The sequence below is a fragment of the Drosophila santomea genome, chromosome 3L (assembly GCF_016746245.2).
Source record: "Drosophila santomea strain STO CAGO 1482 chromosome 3L, Prin_Dsan_1.1, whole genome shotgun sequence".
NCBI classification, from domain to species: Eukaryota; Metazoa; Arthropoda; class Insecta; order Diptera; family Drosophilidae; genus Drosophila; species Drosophila santomea.
The window spans coordinates 21,727,409-21,745,912 of record NC_053018.2 but is presented as its reverse complement, the minus strand read 5'-3'; the positions used below and the strand labels follow the sequence as shown (position 1 = coordinate 21,745,912).

Here is an 18,504-nt window from a genome sequence, read left to right as displayed (position 1 = left end):
TATTTGAAGAATGCTTTTAATACTATTTAGCCAATTAAAAGTCGAATTGTCACCACTTGCTAAGCTAACGCAGTTATATTAAAAAACATTTTATTCTCCGCGAGAGCAGTTCAGGCCCAAAAAGCTCAGAGAGCTGAGAACGAAGAGCACTGGCGATAAGGTCGGTATCACTTGTTGATCGAAAGATCAGTTTGCCAACTGCCGCGGACTGAATTGCACGGAGTCCAATAGAGGAAATAGTTTCACCACAGCGACATGGACTTAGCCGGCAAAAATGTGGTTTACCTTGGCGGATTCGGAGGCATAGGCCAAAAATGTGTGCAAGAACTGCTCCAGCGACAACTTAAGGTGGGTTGACCAATACCCGAGATTTAAAACTAACTCTAATTGATTACTTCATTAGGCACTGGCCATTTTCGATCTGGATGCTAATGAGAAGCTCTTGGCTGAGTGGAAAGGCCAGCATCCCGATACGGATATATTCTACCAAAAGCTGGACATAACCCAGAAATCGGATATAACGGCGGCTTACAAGGCAACCGCCGAGAGATTTGGACACTTTGATGTGGTGGTCAATGGCAGTGGACTGATGAACGATCGTCTGGTCGAACTCACTATTCAGATTAACCTGGTAAGTGCAAAGAGAGTTTGTTTACTACTTTTAAAAGCTTATTTATTTGCTTTCTCCACAGCTGGGTGTTATCAACAGCACTTTGACCGCTTTGGAGTACATGGATAAGGCCAAGGGTGGAAAAGGTGGACTCATAGTTAACATATCCTCGGTGGCTGGACTCCAGCCCACAGCTATAATGGCCATCTACTCGGCGGCCAAGACGGGCGTTACCACATTTACCAGGGCCATGGCTGTAAGCAAGAAAGGGAACAAGAATATAAATGATTTTAAAGTGAAATATAACAAAAATATTCATCACCTTTAGAATCCCTTCTTTTATGCCCACTCCGGAGTAGGCTTCATTACCATTTGTCCGGGATTCACGAACACCGGACTCCTAGAGGATATCGGCAAGAAGACAACATTCACTTACGACACTCCCATGCTGGACATGTTCCACCGGGTGAAGCGACAGTCGGCCGAGGATTGTGCCAGGAACTTGGTTTCAGCCATAGAGACATCCAAAAATGGAGCAGTTCTAATGCTGGAGCTGGGTGAGACAACGGAGGTGGACATGCCAGTCATGTGGAAGCCCCAGATGGATAATTAATACCGCTTTATTGCTTCTAATGTGTATGCATAGATATATAATCTCTTTCAAGTTGTCGATTTCAAAATAAAATGTTCACAGTTAATAAATCTTCTTTAACATTTAATGGGGCCATTTTCGGACAGAAAGTTTCGTTGCTATTCAATAGTCGCATCTAACTAAAATTGGCTTTTTTTTAGTAACATTACACAAAGCGGATATACTTAGAAATGGTAAACTTAAATTTAGTTTGCTTCAAATAAAGCCTAAGACTTATTCTTAATACACATTTCGATTAGTTTCCATTCAGTTTTTATAGTTTAGTTGTATAAAAGTTATAAAATGGTATTGTTATAAACATGTCGTTATCCTATCTCTAGCCTCTCATTTAAAAACAAAAGACCATCTAAAAAACCCTAATTTTCTGCTATACAAGCAAGGTTATCAAACCTTCCCGTTTATATCGTTTATATAATTAGCCTATATCAAATCTCAAGGCCCATTTAAGATAAACCAAAAAGTAGAGCGAATGAAACTGAAATGCTGTTAAGTTGTCCATCTTAAGAACAGTACTTCGCAAGCTGCTACCAAATGAACTGCACGAAATTCGGTAGAGAATTTATTTATTTTATTGCGACATAAACTTGGAAGGAAAAAATGTAGTTTACCTTGGCGAATTCGGTGGCATAGGCAAAAATTGTGTACAAGAACTGCTTAAGAAGCAAATAAAAGTGGGTCTAACAGCAAACTGTCCTGAGTATCAATACTAATTCTCTACTCCATAAGGGTCTGGCCATTTTTGACTTCACTCATAGTGAACATTTCCTCGGTGGCCGTACTTCAGCCCGCGCCTTTGATGGCCATTTACTCAACTTCCAAAACTGTTGTCACCACATTTACCAGGGCCATGGCTGTAAGTTTTGCAGAAGTTTTCACAAATCATATATTGATTAATAATTCTCGTAGAGTCCCATCTATTTCGCTCACTCCGGTGTGGGCTTCATCACCATCTGTCCAGGCTAAACGGATACCGGTATTCTTGAGGATATAGATAAGAAAACGACATTCCCATTTTGTAACACTCGCATGCGGACAGTCTACAGCAATGTGAAACGGCAGACGGTGGAGGTTTGCGGCCGGAATACAGTCCACGCCATCGAGATGGCTAAGAATGGAGCAGTTTTTATGCTGGAACTGGGTGAGATCCAAGAATGGGACATACCAAACCTGTGGAATCCCCAGCTAGATGATTGAATATTCGTCTGTTTAAGCTGAACGTAATTATAATAAACCTTTTTGTGTTCTATGTAATCCCACACAAACCGCAAGAAGGGATCAAGTTTGCAGTCAATCTGAAGCAAATCAAGTCATATCAAATTCAGTTTTATAATTCGAATAAGTTTCTTTTATTTAAATTGCAGGCATACACACACAAAATTGAGTTTGTTCTAGTTTGCTTTTGAGTAATTGGTTTTGGATACCTAACATTTACAATCAATGTTGAAGATAAATATACAAATTCAGCACATCCAAGAACATACATTTTATCGGTTAACATTCCACAAAACTAGAAGAGATGTCTGATTTCGGTAGTCCGAAACTTTGGATACCCCAGAAAGGGAATTGTCATCGTTCTGAAATGCTCTGGGCTTTAGAGACTTTTGATTTTATCTGCCAGAGTGCACAAACAAAATAAAAATGTTATGATGGGAGCTTTTCAAGATCAGTTATCTGTATAACAGTTTCTTATCAGAAGTACCCAGTTTCCAAGCTGCCAGCAGCAATTAAATGGGACAGCACATAAGGTTCTTAGTAACTAAAATATACAGATTAAAGTTAAAAATAATATGTAGACTCTTCCTTTCTGGGGGGTATCGTGACCATGGACAGACCCGAAGGTATTGGGATATCTGTTGAAGTAGAAGCACGTCCCTCTGGTTGTTAAAGGTGACAAACCTCTCCTGTAGAATGCATGTAAAATACAATCTCTGTTTACATAGTTCTATGATACAATTCTCGCCCCTCGGATGCATTCTTCCAGTGGCATGTAGTGTGTGTATTTAGATACATTATTACACTCGTTATAGTTAGTTTCAATTAGCATTTAATATAAAGACATTTGTTCGTTCCCATTGAACTGGGATTAGTATCTCATGTTAACTGTAAATTTCACATCATCACAATTCAAGGGTCTTCAACTTATAAGTTACACCAAAAACAGCAACGGTTCGTTTGCAGAGACGGGACCTTTGATCTTTCAGGGAGTTTGTGCTCTTCCATTGAGCTTCGACTTTTGGGTAGTGGGCTTTAGATGGAAAGTATCGTATTGTCCTCACCATAAAACATTAGATGCGCTGAAAGAGAGTCCCTGGCTATCTACTTATTACTCGATTGCAGTGCTGGGATCTATCGAGGATCTCTTTGGGTGGGTCGACAAGCAATCTCCTGGCAGGTTATAAAAGACTTATTAAATCTGAGCTTCTGCTAAGTCGTCTGTATCTGTATCTGTGCGACCTTGGTCGTTTAACATCACTAACCCTAGGTTGAGGAACAGAAGCGCCTACTATCATACCATATTTAACCATATTTTACGTTTATCTTATTAATTTATGCGGATTGTCTGTAACTAGTTGCGTTAACTATAGGATTTCATATTGTATTCCATTAAATTTCCTATCTGGTGGTTGCTGTTGGTGTTCGTAGTTTCTTAAACTCTGCTGGTGGTTATTTGGTTAAGTTTCTCGTTTGCTTTCTTCGCTTTGATATGTTTTGCACATCATCTCTCATCTTTCGTATTGAACTTAAAATAATGGTAGAGGTAAACCGAAACAACTAAAGTTTTGTGAAAATTTATTGGTAAATAAAATAAATAATTTGTTTTTTTTTTTTGCATTCTTTTTTTCACTTTGATTAACCAAACTCGAAATTTGCTTAGCGTAGAAACATTGAGTGATAATACCAAAAATACATTTAATTAACATATGTATGTGTAAATATATATATGCATTTAAATAAGTGTGTGTAAATAGAAAATGTCGGTGTGTATGTGTGAATTGCTCGGCCCGATCTGTTTAAAAAAAGAGCCTCGGTCAGTTTTGAAATATTGGAGTTGAGGGGATCTGGAGGTTGCTGGACTGATTGTAAATTATAAAGTTACAAAACTTAACTCAACAAATACGTTACTATGAACTGAACCCATTGGGTTTAAGCTAAAATAAACTTCGCCACAGCCAAAGTCTGAGCGGATATCGCCAAATCTGGATCTGAGTCCGTATCGTTTGTATCTCAATTGGGACTTAAGTACGCAGTTAAAGGACTCTCCGCCCAGCCTTCTTCCATATTTTCGCGTTTGGCAGGAGGCAAATGGATTGAAGAAATCCAATTTACTCCATTATATCGCTTCTACACACTGAATGCTTTAGTTTCTGAGTAATAGGAAATTACATTTACATATATGATTTTGCTTTAAAATTGCTTCAATCAATTTTAACTAGCTCACAACTGAACACGCACTCCCCGGGACGGGGAATAATTTTTACATTGATTCTACTACACACACGGCATCGAAACTCGTTAACAATAAATATATTTGTAAAGATATATATGTTATATTCTTCTATGACCAAGCGTGGTTATATATAGGGTTCCTGATTTTATCGCTTAACAAATACATGTTACAAAATCGTTCACTTTTACTTCAAATCAAACTGATGTACAAAGTCTTGAAAGCAAAACGCAGGCTCAACTGACATTAATATATAATATTAATAATAGAGCGCACAATTGATTAGTTTCTAGATATAAATACAAATTTATATTTGCGTAGAATAGGTATGTGTAAATGTTCTCAAAGCCCTGACTGACATTTAACTTCCTGTTTCTCAATTCTCCTGTACTTTACTTTTCACACAGTTTACAAAAAGGGATAATGGGACGTGATTTTAATTTATTTTCAATAAATTTAATAATATATAGTACAATAGTTAACAACATCGCACAATAGCGTTATTAAAATTTCTTTAAGAAATATAAACATTCATTTCTCACACATACAAATGATCATTCGTGTCCTGTGACTCGGTATGTATGCGTGTTGGTGTATGTGTGTGATTGTGTTCTGAGGGCGATAGGATTTTCAAGTCCTGTCAGCCCTGCTGATTTTGTATATATAAAAATAGCGTTTTGAAATAGTTAATTATTAAAAAAAATATATAAGTTTATATCTATGTTTACAGCGTTACACAATCAATCAAAATTTGATCACAAATAATAAGGAGGGTGGATGACAAACACACTATTTTGGATAGGAATATGAGTTCTGCCTAGATTTCGAAGTCTTCATGGTTTAGTTAATTAGTGCACAGTAGCTATTTCATCTGAGAAAATGGCTTTAAAATCTTCGCTTCTATACAAATCTGGATGTTGCTTGATCTCAACAAGCGTTTGCATATCTCATCCTCATTGTCATCACTCTTGATCGCCTCTTTTGGGAGTTCCTACGGATCTACGAGTCTGAGCTGAATTCTAGGCTACACACATAGTTTACAATCTAGGTTGAGTTTATTTATGTTTCCTTTTACTTTTCACTATGTGTGCTAGACACAATCCCCGAATCTGAAACATAACACGAACATGAGTAACACATTTCCACAAAATTTGAACAATGAACTAATTAGACAATTATTTAATAGATTCTAGTAGACGGTACCCAACCCAATTGATGTTTTGTTTTGGCTCCGATCCAATAACGGATCGGTCGGATCAGATTTAACTACAATTACATTTGAAATTCTACCAAAGTTTGAACTGTGCGGTACAAACCTCTAACGATGCGTAAAATGATTGCATTATACATATTCTCTCCCGCCCTTTCGATCTATATAACACCTATATAGAAATATCCTCTGGCTGAGTGAGCCGAACTGCAGCTCCTAGTCCACCTTGATCCCACTGTCATCGGGATCGACGATGTCCACCAGGTTCTTCTCCAACTGCAACATCATTCCACTGTCGATTCCGCCCTCGAAACTGTCCTCCGACATCAGTTGTGGCTTCCTGCCCCACACTGGCTGCTGTTGCTGTGTTGAGGAAGATATTTAAACAAGATTAAGCAAGTTGTAAAGCCTTATCAACTAGAAAATTAAAGTTTATTTACTATGGACCTTCAATGGCAGGCCATATTAAGTATATGTACATATGTGTATATACCATACCTATAAGCTAAAACTGTTAAAATAGCATAAATAGCTAGAAAGATAATAAGTCACACCACCTATAAGAATCAGCACACCAACCTACATAGCACACCCACTGGGGATCACGCCTCGTCAACCCTAAGGGAAAACAGTTGAATAATGCCATCATAAATGCAAATAGAAAGCTTGACTTCGAGCAGACTAACCAACCCTCCTGCTTTGATCAGATATAACTACAATTACATTTGACTTCGATCATCAATCCACGAAGCATCATGAGCGCCCGAAGCTATAAAGACAGAGTTTCACATTTGCAACGCACCTTCAATATGAGTTCCAGAAAAACCCTGCTACAAGTTCGTTTGTATTACCTATGGTAGCAGAAGAGCCAAAAAAATAGCAAACATTATAAAGAATCAACTTGTTGTGAAAAAATCTCCAGGATGTGATTTATTAAATAAGAAAAAGTCGATCACAGTAATGACACCAAAGGCAGGAAAATACCATTCAGTTTTTTATCGCACAGATCTACAAATGTCTATTAGATCATGTGAACAACCCATGGTATAACAAAAAGGACAGTAATGACACCAAAGGCAGGAAAATACCATTCAGTTTTTTATCGCACAGATCTACAAGTCTATTGTCTTGACTTTCTAGACTATATCAAAAATGTCTGATGACCCGAATCACCCACTATTGGAAGATAAGTAATCTTATTCCAGCGCATCAGTTCGGAATTCGAGAGAAACAGAAGTGCCGGCAGTAGTAACATTGATATTATGGAAAGGGCTCAATTGATGATAATGAGAACAATCACTGAACAACCCTGGTATAACAAAAAGGAAAATATCCAAAAAGACCTGAACATCAGATCCGTCAGATAACTTAACTGATTCCGTCAAAAGAATGTTAAATATTATATATAATTAAGGTTTGTAAAGTTATAGTAAGTTTTATAATTTCTGAGAAGATCCAACAAGTTAAACAGTTATATTAAAAAAACATACCTTATTGGCATTGAAGTTATCGTTTCTGTCGCTCTTGTAGCCGCCATATCCCAGATCAAAGTTGTTCCAGTTGCCGGTAGTGCTGCTCTTGGGACAAATGGGACCGTAGATACTCAGCATAGAGGAGCCAGTGGGCACGTCGAATGTGGACGCATCGTCATCCAATATGGAGTCTGATCGTACAAAATTTGCTGACTCTTTTCCCGTATTGTTCCAGAACAGCAGCGATGAGCCATGATTGTTGTTGTTGTGTGAGCTGGTATTGTTGTTGTTGTTGGATCGCCGGAACAGATTCACTGCATCCACATCGACCTCCGGGACTCTGTCCAGATCTATGTTAACACTATTCGGCGGTTTCTTTTCATAAAATGAGGTATCAGCTGTTGCGGCTAAAATCGACAACGGTCGGCTGGGATTCGGCTTGCTGGACGGTGATTGCTGCTGTTGGGGATGCGGTTGAGGATTCTGCTGCTGTTGCTGCTGCTGTGCCAGGTATGCTTGCTCCCAGGGATTGCCCAAATGGAAGACATCTCCACCGCCACCGGGCAACATGTAGCCCTTGTGCAGATTGCTGTTCACACTAAAGTTCGGTGGGTTGGCATGGCGCTGTGCTGGCGCCGGGTTTGCTTGGTATTCTCTGGGAGAAGGATTCCTAGGCGTGCCAACACCAAAGCCACTGAAACGAGGATCGTAGCGGCTGGGCACTACGAGTCGAGTAATGGGACTGTGATGGGTCGGATGAAGCAGGGGCGACTGCTGCGGTGGAAGTCCACCTCCCGGCGATAGTCCCAAGCTGGGATCCAGATATCCTCTGGGAGATCCCATATAATGCATTGGCGACATAGGCAACATGGGTGGCACTCCTAGAGCCGGTCCGTCCTGCTCTCCTAGTGGTTTTTTAATGGCTCCTACTCCTACCGCGGGGGGCCCCTGCAGGGCCAACGGTGTCTTCATATGTTTTCCTCGATTCCGTGCACGATAGCGTTCTACCTCCTCCTGGGAATGGGCAAAGGTACAGCTTGCACCTCTAGGACACACCCTTCGCACATTTAAGTCCCTGCATAAACTGATCTTGTACTTGGGATTGCTATTGGCCGTCCCACCGCTGCCACCGCCACTGATGCCGTCCTGCGCCTTGCGCACTCCATGGTGCTGAAGGAAGTTTACCAGTCCAATGACCGAATGGCGCACTGCATCCAGGGCCTCAGCCAAATCCGACCACGGGGCCACCTCTGCACAGGGGTCAATGTTGGCCAGGTACTTCAAATGATGGTGCAAACTGGACAGCTTCGCAGGATCACTGGTCCGCTGCAAGGCGATGACCAATTCCTGGACTGATTGGGCAAAGGAGCTTGGCGTCTGCAGCTTATCGATGATGCTCTGCATATGACTCTTATGCATCACGTCGCCATACAATAGGGAAGACCACTGTTCCGGTGCTATGCGAAGACCCGCCTCGGTGGCGATCTGAACGATTTGGGCATCGTGCTCGCGACGTAAGGCGTCGTATGTTCGGAATTCTTCTTTGAGTTGCATTAACGACGAGTCCGCCTCCCGCTTGGACACCTTGAAGCAGCTTGCACGGTAGAGCAGCTGTACCACATGTCCGATACTAGTCTTTGAAGCCTGGGGAAACTGCGGTTCTAGTCGCTGCACGACGAACATGACCAGTACTTTGCGCGAAAGCGCAGATCCCTCCTCCAAGGCCAGCAGCACCAGTTTGAGTACCTCCTCTTGCATGGCGGGTCCCAGAAACTGGCATCCTCTTGTCCGCACTGCTGCCCACAAATTTGAGCTCAACTGTTGGGGATTTTGATGCTGCAGGATTAGCTCGGTGACTGTGCGTTCGCCTAGGGATCTTGCTGCTCGGAGCGCCCTCACCCGTCCCTCCTCCTCCATTAGCTGGCAGTTGACCAGGGTAACCAGTTTCCGTAGCATGGGTCGAGTCAGGAGATTGCCATTTCCGTTTAGGTTGAGGAAGGACTTCAAGTGCAAAGCCAGCTCCTCGATGCACCGCTGACCCAGTTGGTAGCACTTGAGATGCTCCGTCTCCAGCTTTTGCACACTGGGCGGTGGTGGTCCAAGGTCGAGGAGCTCCGAGTCCTTGACCAACTGGAGCAAGGCATGGTTAATGGGCAGATTGTCGATATCGCTGACAATCACAGTCTGAGAAAACGATACGAGCAGATCAATTAGCGTTTGGCAAACTTAGATGTACTGCAACTCACCTGATCGAAGGGACACTGCCGGTTGTAGAGGGTCGTCAGGCATAGCTTGCAGATGGTGTGCCCGCAGCCCAGACTGACCGGACATCGCTGGCTGGCCGCGAATTCATTGCAGCAGATGGGACAGTTCAGAAAATCTGTCCATGAGGGAGCCTGAATCGGCATGCTGTGCGTAAGAGACATACAAATACCAATTAAGATGATTCAAGCTCAAAGGTAGGGAAAATCTTTTGTTTCATTGGCTTTTTTGTGGAATGAGAATCTTATTAAATCTGAATAAATTAGCCGTATAATTAATATATTTTGGGAATAGAGTGGATTATTTTGCTTTATTGTAACAGGTTTATAGCAAGAATGTGTGAATTTTCTTATCTTGGTTAAACAAAATATGCCATAAATGTACATATGCTCTATGGGTAATTCAAATGATATCCTTATCAGATTTAATTTTATGGAAAACATTCGCTTTAATATATGAATGAATAATTATATTTTAAACAGACTTGTAACATGCTACATCTATAAGTCGAATCTTAAGGGGAATGATCACATTAAGATCAGTATAGAAGCTGACCATAAATATTATTTATATTATAGACATAAAAAGGGTAAACCGTTTAAAGATCGGACTTTGATCCAATATGTACGTATTAGCTAATTGATGTAACGATGAAAGTGACGTGACTCAAGATAGACTTATTTTCCATTTACAACGATCAAAAGTGGCACAGTAAAAAGTTTCGCTTTCGTCTTTTTCTTCTTCTCGCCTTACCCCCAACGTCAGCTGTCGCCACACACACTCACGCGCTCCCCCACACAGACACGCACACACACAACTGATAGTGTTGGTGAGCGGAGGCATTTGTACACGCATGCAAGTATATCTGTATGTTTATAGAGCTAATATATACTTTTATACGCCAGTTGCACTTCCTGAAGAACTTTTTTGGGACTTTACATTCCCAAAGGATTGCTCAATATCCTTTTGAGACCCCTAGAGAGAGCCACTCACACACACAGGCATAACGGATTTAATGGGGGACACAAACGTAACTCGCTTTCAACGTCATCAAGCATCCGCTTTCTTTTGAGAAGCGAACAAAGGGGATTTTGGGAAGTATCCTAAGCGATGTACCAACCCAAGGAATGCCACCTTCAAAAAGTAAGGCCACAATCCAGTTAAAGGTCCTTGAAACCGAGCAATCCCCCAGGAAAAACACTGAACTGCACGAAAATCTCTCCCAACGTTTTTTCGTTACGTTTCACTTTTCACTCTGCTCCGTGTATTTTGCAGAAACTTGATTTTAAGCAGTTTTTGGCACTGGTGCTGCACAGACTCACCTTCAAAATGCACATATTATTGCATTAAAGGTACGAAAAGATGTTTTTTAATTTTCATTGGATTTTTGTAAGAAATTTGGGAAGTTGCAATCAGTATGACCGCAGGTGACGAGCGGCGAAATACTGAATTCAGCTGGCTGAAAATGTCCAATGTGTTGATGCACTGCTTGCGCTAAGGGTCGCACTGAACGCACTCAGGTGATTGAAATGAGCAGTTATCGTTTTTGGCTTGACTATCTAAATTTGAAATTCGATAACCTAAATAATTTTATAGTATTTATTTTACATGCATATGTGGGAAATTCAAACCCCATCGAGCTTTGTTCCAAATATAATCAAGTGTAAAACGTTTGTTATTAGGCGTTTAAGTCTTTGATGCCAGAAGACTGATAAATCTTATCACATTAAACATTACCCCTAAGAAACTTTTCATTCTTGCAAGACAATTTCGCATACAATGTTATTTTATTAACTACAATTGGTTTTTGTACATTTAACTCGATGTACATAAAATTCAAGTTATTACTTATCAGCCGTATTTTACCAAACTGTCGCAAAGTTTATAAAACTAAAGTATAAAAATCTATTTCTTAGCAGCTGCACCATACGCAGAGGCTTTGCTGATCTTTGAAGCATTGACAGCGTAATCCATGAGGCCATAGACTGGAAGAAGTTTAAAAAGTTAAATAGATCTCCTCGAAATTTTAACTGCCAACTTACATCCTCCCAAAATCGACAAAACAGTGATGAAGCCAAACCAGTTGCCGGCAACCAGTGAGGTTACCAAATAGTGCAGGATGCACAGGACAGCAAAAGAAGCCCAGCCCAAAAAGTTGAGCAGAGTGCTCAAGCGCGGCTTGTAGATCTTCTCGGGCACCTCCTTGACCCCAGAGTTCTTGAAGAAGCTGCCAGTCTCGTGGAAGCTGTCAATGATCTTGTCCTTTTCCGCAAAGAAGTTCTGCATCCAGTCAGCGGCCTCCTTTTCACCATCCGGAACCACGTCCAGTGGCACTCGGCGAATGTACATGTACGGTTCCACGGGCTCTCCGTTCAACTGGGACAGCATGGTGGGCTTCGGCTGTAAAGCGATTCAAGTTCCAAATTGTAATTTCACAAGACTTAATTGTTCATATAAGTTTTGAAATCCTCACCTCAGCATCCTTCTTGAAGGCCAGATTGATGTCGTAGATGGCAGGACAGATGCCTCGCATGGTGGGCAGACTGGTGGTGAATCCTTTAGTGCGCGGAATCAAGTGGTGCTTGAGGACGGGAAGACCGCGTTCCTGTGCGAACTTGACGGACAGCTCATGCTTGGCGGCAGTGAAACGGGTGCCCTCCGCGTTGAGCAGTAGCCACACGGGATCCGGATAGGAGAACACCTCCTTTAGCTGCGTCTTGATTACCACCTTGTCCTTTTCGAAGTTGCGATCAAGGAAGATGAACTCGGCCATCCACCATACCCAACCCAAGACCGGGACGTAGCGCAGCATCTTCTTGGCATACGCCTTGGTTCCCCCCAGATTGCCCAGCTTGTCGGTGATCATCCATGCGGTTAGCCAGTCGATCTCGTACGTGTGATTCATCAGAAGCAGTCCGTGCTCCTTGCCGAAGAACTTCTGCTCGTCCTGGGGGTCGATGTACACCCTCAGTTTGCTGCCCGCATACCATTCCGCCACACAGACAAGGACTAAAACGGGGAGACAGATTCAAAATAATTATGAAGCTGCAATCAGTTACACTAATTTCGTTGGGCAACGCTTGTGATAACAAATTTCTAAGGTATTTGCACGATTTAATAACGAGTACATTTTCAACATTCATTATTTAAATAAGAAATACGTAACTACATTACATATGTTACCTAATCTTTGGTTAGGAAAACAGTGGAACTGTGCTGAATGCTACACTATACTTGATTTGAATTGACTATATACCGTTATTCCCATGATAGTATAATGCTCAGGATATGATGTGTACTTACTGCAATAGAAGGAGTAGTGCAGGTAGTAGGCCAGACTGCGAGAGAGCTTCTTATCGAAGGGCCTAACGAGGAGAATCAGCAAAAGCTGGCCAATGTTGACGAAGAATCCGCACGTGAAGAAGGTCACAGCGATTAGCAGTCGTCCCAAGCCCCTGAGGTGCGACATCCTAGGCTAAAAATACACGCAAATCAATTAAATCAGTCAGTCAGTTGGACCAACGTTTACGTAATCGAAAGTCGAAAGTCGTGTCTGCAATGCACTTAATAAATATGTCCAGCGCACGATATCAACTTCTGATTAAATGGCCTGGCCAGCACTCAAACTTTGCTCCCACTGTGTCATGGAAATTGAAATGCTTAAATTATGGTACCGTAAACGCACACACACAGTATCGATACAGTGAGCTCTCTATAATATGCAAACCTAGAAGTTCAATTCTTATCGTTGGATCGGGAATTTCAAACGAAAGAACGAATTTCATAGTCAATTAAGATATTTTTTATTGCATAGTTAGACGAGGGAAACCGAACTTATAATAGTATCCTCTTGATAGTAGCAATGATCAAGACGATGCCATAGAACTTAGAACTTTTCACGTTCTAGTTTCACTTTGCGACAGTCCACTGTTGCATTTACACCAGAACACACACACACACACTCACCTATCTTAGCGGAATCTTAACAATTAGAGACCAGGAAGTTGCAACTTGTTCTATCGACCAGTAGAATTCGACTGAATGAAAGTGACTCTTCTAGGCGCCCGAGCCTCTAGTGATAAGGATCTCGTCGATAGTACAACACAGAAACCCACAACTAACACTTTTAATCACTTGTTATCAGTCAATAGGAATGCTTATCGGCGAATAAAGGTGATTTTATGCTTGGCGTGTGGTTGTATTGATCGTATAGCCAAGGGCAAGCAGTCGAACTAACGGAACGTGCGCTGTTTCCGATCGTTACAACAGATTAGAAACTGAACGTGTGGAGCATGCTGATAAACACAAATTTCTATACTATCCGGGTATTTGCTTTGTTTATAGCAAAGTTGTTACAATTTACTACTCCTGTTCAAGAAAAACTATTTTTAATATTTAATGTTCCTGGAAATGTAAAAAAAATTTAAGATTTTACACTTATTCTACTTACGAATATGTTGATTCACAATTATTTAGTCAAATATCCAGTTAAGAAATGCTGGCGGTATTTTGTGTTAAGGTCACTCTATGCACTGCTTGTCTGCCCCCACTTATCAGCAGCCCTTATCAGGGTACTGCTTGCCGTACGCCTTATCAAAAACAACAAACTCACGCTCTCACGTTCTGTTTAATTTAATTATTGCAATGCTCGCCAAAATACAATTGATCAAACAATTAAATTTCCACTTAGGTGTACAACTACCAACTACGTACGCAAATTGATGGCTCCAGTGTGCGGGAGTTACCTCGTAACCATAAACTTAGACAAGAAAAACATGCACTTCTGTTCAAAAACACTTGAAATCGTCCGGGGAGGAATCGCGAATTGATCCATTTAGCAGAGAGATTTGTGAGAGGACTGCCTTTTACAAAGTCACTTGTAGATAATTAAGTTCGACGACAATCGAAACTAAATTCGAAAGTTACTTTGCGCTTGGGGACTTGGAGGACCCATAATTAGATGCCTTGCTGATCTGCGTCTTGTTGATGGCCTGGCCCATAAGCCAGTAAACTGAAAAAAGGAAAAAGGAATTTCAATAAGATAAACAAAAGATAAGGTTAAGGTTAAGTCCCAAACTTACAAAGTCCCAAGACGGAAAGAGCAGTGATGAAGGCCGTCCAGTTGGCCGCCAGCAGGGAAGTGATCACGTAGTAGAAGATGCAGGACAGAGAGAATACCGCCCAGCAGACAAAGTTTACAAGCGAACACAGCCGGCGTTGATTCACATATGCCGGGACCTCCTTCACACCGGACGTCTTGAAGAAACTGCCCGTCTCCAGGAAGCTATCGATGATCTTGTCCTTCTCCACGAACAGGTTCTGCAGCCAGGCGGCGGCCTCCTTCTCGTCCTCAGGAACCTGTTCAAGTGGAATACGCCGCATCAGCAGGTGGGGTTCCACGCTCTTTCCATGCAGAAGGCTCAGCATTGTGGCGGGGTTCTAGAAGTACAATTGCAAATTAATTACTCTGGTCTATAGAGTTTTAAAAGCTAAAAGTGCCAATTTTTCATTTAACAACACAATCACACGTTATGAAACCTTTCTAGCCCCTTAACCGCTTTTGCAAATTTAATTTAAAAGCACAATAAGTGCAGCTTTCTGAATTCCGTGCACTTATCATTAGAAAGACAAGTTACTCCGATTAAATGTTATAGTTGCTATGTTGGCAAAGTGCCAATAATACTGATGACGTCAGGGGTAAGGAATATTAAACATAATAAAAAAAGATGGTATAATTATGACGACTTGATTAACCTTGAAATGTTTGCCTATTTTAATCGATCGATATCTTTAAGAGCATCCATCTCAAGAAATCATGAGTGAAGTAGTGAAGTAAATTCGACACTTCTTTTATGAGCAAGCTAATCGAAAAACGAAATTAGATTAGGGCTAAGTAATCAGACACGTATAATCGAACTGGCTGATAGGCCTCATCAAAAATACATGAGAAGCTTTGCCTTGCAGAATTCTGCATTAATGGCATGGAACAATAAAATACAGTATTATATAACTTAAAGTACTTTCTTACCTTATCTGTGGGCCTGTACGCTAGGTTAATGTCGTAGATGACCGGACACAGACCCCGGATGGGTGCCAAACTGGCAGTGAATCCCTTGGTGCGCGGAATCAAGTGGTGCTTCAGCACCGTCATGCCTCTCTCCTGGGCGAATTTCACAGAGGCCTCGTGCTTGGCGGGAGTAAAGCGAGTGCCCTCGGCGTTGAGCAACAGCCAGGTGGGATCGGGGTAGGAGAAGACCACCTTGAGCTGTTCGGTGATAATGGTCTTGTCCTGGTCGAAGTTGCGGTTGAGGAAGACGAACTCGGCCAGCCACCAGCCCCAGCCGATGATGGGCACGTAGCGGATTGCCTTCTTGGCATAGGCCTTGCAGTTGCCCAGGACGCCTAACTTTTCGCAGATCATCCAGCCGTTGAGCCAATCGATCTCGTACTTGTGGTTCATAATCAAGAGGACATGCTCCTTGCCGGCATGCTTCTCGAAGTCCTCCTTGTCCATGTAGACAGTCATCTTGCTGCCGGCGTACCAATCGGACACGAAGATCAGTTCTAATGGATTGGAGGTGTTACGTTTTGAACTCCTTACTGGAACTGGTTAGGATATACTCACGGGAGTACAGCGAATAGCAGGCATAGTACATCAGCTTGCGGAAGAGTCGCTTGTCTATGGGCTTAATAAAGACGTGCATCAGCAGCTGGATAAAGTTGATGCACAGCCCGCTGGTGAAGAAGGTGAGCGCGATGCACAGGTGTATCAGTCTCAATTGTTTCAGCTTCTCCAGGGAACCCATTTTGATCTGCAAGTAGCGATGTTTACCCAATTAAACGGCAGTCCTTACGTAATTACTACTTTAATTGTAGGTTGTTCCCCCGGTAGTGCTCGTAAACCCGCACTTTATGGCCCCGCGGGTGGAACACCTCGTTTATGACCACTACACAAGGTTCCCGCACTCACTCGAGTTGCGTTTTCTGCAATCAAAAGCACGCGGTCAAGTTAAAAGAAAGCGTGAAATCCGGAAAGGCAACCACCTGAACCACCGGCTGGCAATGGACTGGGGCAACCAGCGAACGGTAGATATTCGCCAGATATCGGCGGGGACCATAGGCTATAGCCTATAGACTATAGCTTTCATAGATTTAGCTAAGGAATCTAATCAGCCTTGGCCAATCGATGCCTTCTCCGTCCGAAATAGCTACAACTAGCCGCTGTGGACAAAGTCCGGCTGTCCGGCGGATAGTCATTATAAGCCAGATACTCGCACTTCACAGTGGAAGCTCGCAAGTCAATAATCTTTAGAATGAGTGGTTTATGGGGACCAAAATGTGCAAACAGTTTTAGCAATAAATTGATGACATTTAAGTGTCGTTTTTAGTACATGTGGGTGTTTTTTTTGTTAAGGGTTTTTAATGTTAAGGTAAGCCCAAAACTTTACATCTTTAAACCAATTAAATCCTTTCATCGAGGTAAAACATCCATTTTGATAATTGATTATTTAATAATACTTGGTTTCAGATATTTTTGATATTGGAAAAGGTAATTTAAATTATAATGAGAAACTATTAAAAAAATATGAATGGACATGTACGTACAAAAAATTTCAATTTCAATTTAATAAATAACATTAAGATAACATGGAAGACATTATTGTAAAATTTTCGTTCAAATGATTCTCGTCTCCTCCTCATGAATTAAAACCTTCGAACATGTGGATGAAAAAAAAGTGAGTTTCAATTAAATATATAAAGAAATCTAAAAACAAAGGTCTTAAAGAGCAATGATAGTAAGAAATCACGATTTATAGAAAGATACATATATGTATTTACATGCAGCATAAAACACCATAGTTTTTTTTTTTCAATAGAAATGAATCAATTCTGTTGCGAAACACAGATGATATTGGGATTTAAATTTCATAGAGGTAGGGAGTAATTTTCAATAGCTTATTCATGCCATTTCTTATGTACACCCACATGGGCTGAATAAACCGAAAATTCGCTGAGACAACTTGATTGGATTTTTGTTGCACTCAATTTGTGACCCCGACGTTGAAATCCGAACCCCTTGCATTGAATTAGTTTACTTTTTCGATCGTCCACTTTACATAAAGTACAACAAAAGAGTTTTGCGCTCGAGCATGTGCATGTGTGCGTACGAGCATCCATACATATATGGCTCAGCTGGCTCACGTGTGCGAGTGTGTGTGTGTGGGAGAGGCGTGGGGTGGCGTGACGTGGTTAACATTTATGGTTATCAGTCGATCAGCGAGTCCATCGCCACCCACAAATGATCAATAACAAAGTCCAATTGGAAGGGCTATCAATCTGCAGCTGCGCCGCTCTTATCGGTTATGCCCTGTTACGCATATGTATATATAGAGAACATATATGTACATGGCACTGTGGGTTGTGTCCTTTGTTTACAAATGTCACTGGGCGGGAATCGGTTGCTAGTCACTGGTCACTACTATATGTGTATCACTCGGCGCCGTCGTGCCCGCCATTTACCTTTTTGGCAATGTTTTTGTGCGAATTGATTTGTTTTCTTTTGTAAGCCAAACGGTATGACCGTTTGAAGGCAATGACGTTCCCCCACCGGTGGACAATCGGAAAATCGGTACATTTGCTTTTAGTTTTTTTTTAATATTTAGTATTCGTCGGCAGTGTTGTCAGGCTGCGATGTTGTTGAGTGAATTTTGATAATATATTTACAAATTTGTATTGCTTATCTCAATGATTTATAATTTAAGCAAATGTTTTTATAAATCTATACACATAAGAACAACATTTGGGATACCTTTATAACACTACTTTTGGAGTATTACTAATTACTAAAGCGAA

The 18,504-nt window shown here is 41.4% G+C and overlaps 5 protein-coding genes across 9 annotated transcripts; 2 read left to right on the top strand and 3 right to left on the bottom strand.

The window, feature by feature from the left end:
- Window positions 1-181: 181 nt before the first annotated feature.
- Window positions 182-1,308, top strand: LOC120449889 (alcohol dehydrogenase 1). Its single transcript, XM_039632568.2, has 4 exons — window positions 182-348; window positions 404-631; window positions 693-866; window positions 939-1,308. Exons 1-4 carry the CDS (start codon window positions 256-258, stop codon window positions 1,221-1,223), a joined length of 780 nt encoding a protein of 259 aa, XP_039488502.1. The 5' UTR covers window positions 182-255; the 3' UTR covers window positions 1,224-1,308.
- Window positions 1,295-2,477, top strand: LOC120447814 (alcohol dehydrogenase 1). The gene is given in 5 exon segments (XM_039629389.1): window positions 1,295-1,303; window positions 1,817-1,933; window positions 1,989-2,008; window positions 2,010-2,115; window positions 2,169-2,477. Coding segments are annotated over 5 exon segments (561 nt in total).
- A 2,651-nt stretch (window positions 2,478-5,128) lies between these two features.
- On the bottom strand, window positions 5,129-11,121 carry LOC120447936 (roquin-1). 2 transcript variants are annotated; one of them, XR_005616080.1, is made up of 5 exons: window positions 10,974-11,121; window positions 9,636-9,798; window positions 7,408-9,573; window positions 6,024-6,280; window positions 5,129-5,816 (listed from the first exon to the last, which is right to left on the bottom strand). XR_005616080.1 is itself a non-coding variant. In XM_039629601.1 (4 exons), the coding sequence occupies exons 2-4, from the start codon at window positions 9,795-9,797 to the stop codon at window positions 6,134-6,136; spliced, it is 2,475 nt and encodes an 824-aa protein (XP_039485535.1). In that variant the 5' UTR covers window position 9,798; window positions 10,974-11,121; the 3' UTR covers window positions 5,129-6,133. The 2 variants fall into 2 exon arrangements, 1 of the variants encoding a protein (XP_039485535.1); XM_039629601.1 differs by having other exon boundaries at window positions 5,129-6,280.
- A 298-nt stretch (window positions 11,122-11,419) lies between these two features.
- Window positions 11,420-13,831, bottom strand: LOC120448310 (1-acyl-sn-glycerol-3-phosphate acyltransferase delta). 2 transcript variants are annotated; one of them, XM_039630255.2, is made up of 5 exons: window positions 13,618-13,831; window positions 12,955-13,126; window positions 12,125-12,660; window positions 11,694-12,051; window positions 11,420-11,636 (listed from the first exon to the last, which is right to left on the bottom strand). In XM_039630255.2, exons 2-5 carry the CDS (start codon window positions 13,118-13,120, stop codon window positions 11,557-11,559), a joined length of 1,140 nt encoding a protein of 379 aa, XP_039486189.1. In that variant the 5' UTR covers window positions 13,121-13,126; window positions 13,618-13,831; the 3' UTR covers window positions 11,420-11,556. The 2 variants fall into 2 exon arrangements, with proteins under 2 accessions (XP_039486189.1, XP_039486190.1); XM_039630256.1 differs by lacking the exon at window positions 13,618-13,831 and adding an exon at window positions 13,181-13,200.
- A 428-nt stretch (window positions 13,832-14,259) lies between these two features.
- On the bottom strand, window positions 14,260-18,297 carry LOC120448308 (1-acyl-sn-glycerol-3-phosphate acyltransferase gamma). Of its 3 annotated transcripts, none has more exons than XM_039630252.1 (5): window positions 18,172-18,297; window positions 16,277-16,463; window positions 15,680-16,215; window positions 14,733-15,090; window positions 14,260-14,662 (listed from the first exon to the last, which is right to left on the bottom strand). In XM_039630252.1, the coding sequence occupies exons 2-5, from the start codon at window positions 16,455-16,457 to the stop codon at window positions 14,574-14,576; spliced, it is 1,164 nt and encodes a 387-aa protein (XP_039486186.1). In that variant the 5' UTR covers window positions 16,458-16,463; window positions 18,172-18,297; the 3' UTR covers window positions 14,260-14,573. The 3 variants fall into 3 exon arrangements, with proteins under 3 accessions (XP_039486186.1, XP_039486188.1, XP_039486187.1); XM_039630254.2 differs by having other exon boundaries at window positions 18,058-18,212; XM_039630253.1 differs by lacking the exon at window positions 18,172-18,297 and adding an exon at window positions 16,622-16,765.
- Window positions 18,298-18,504: the final 207 nt, after the last annotated feature.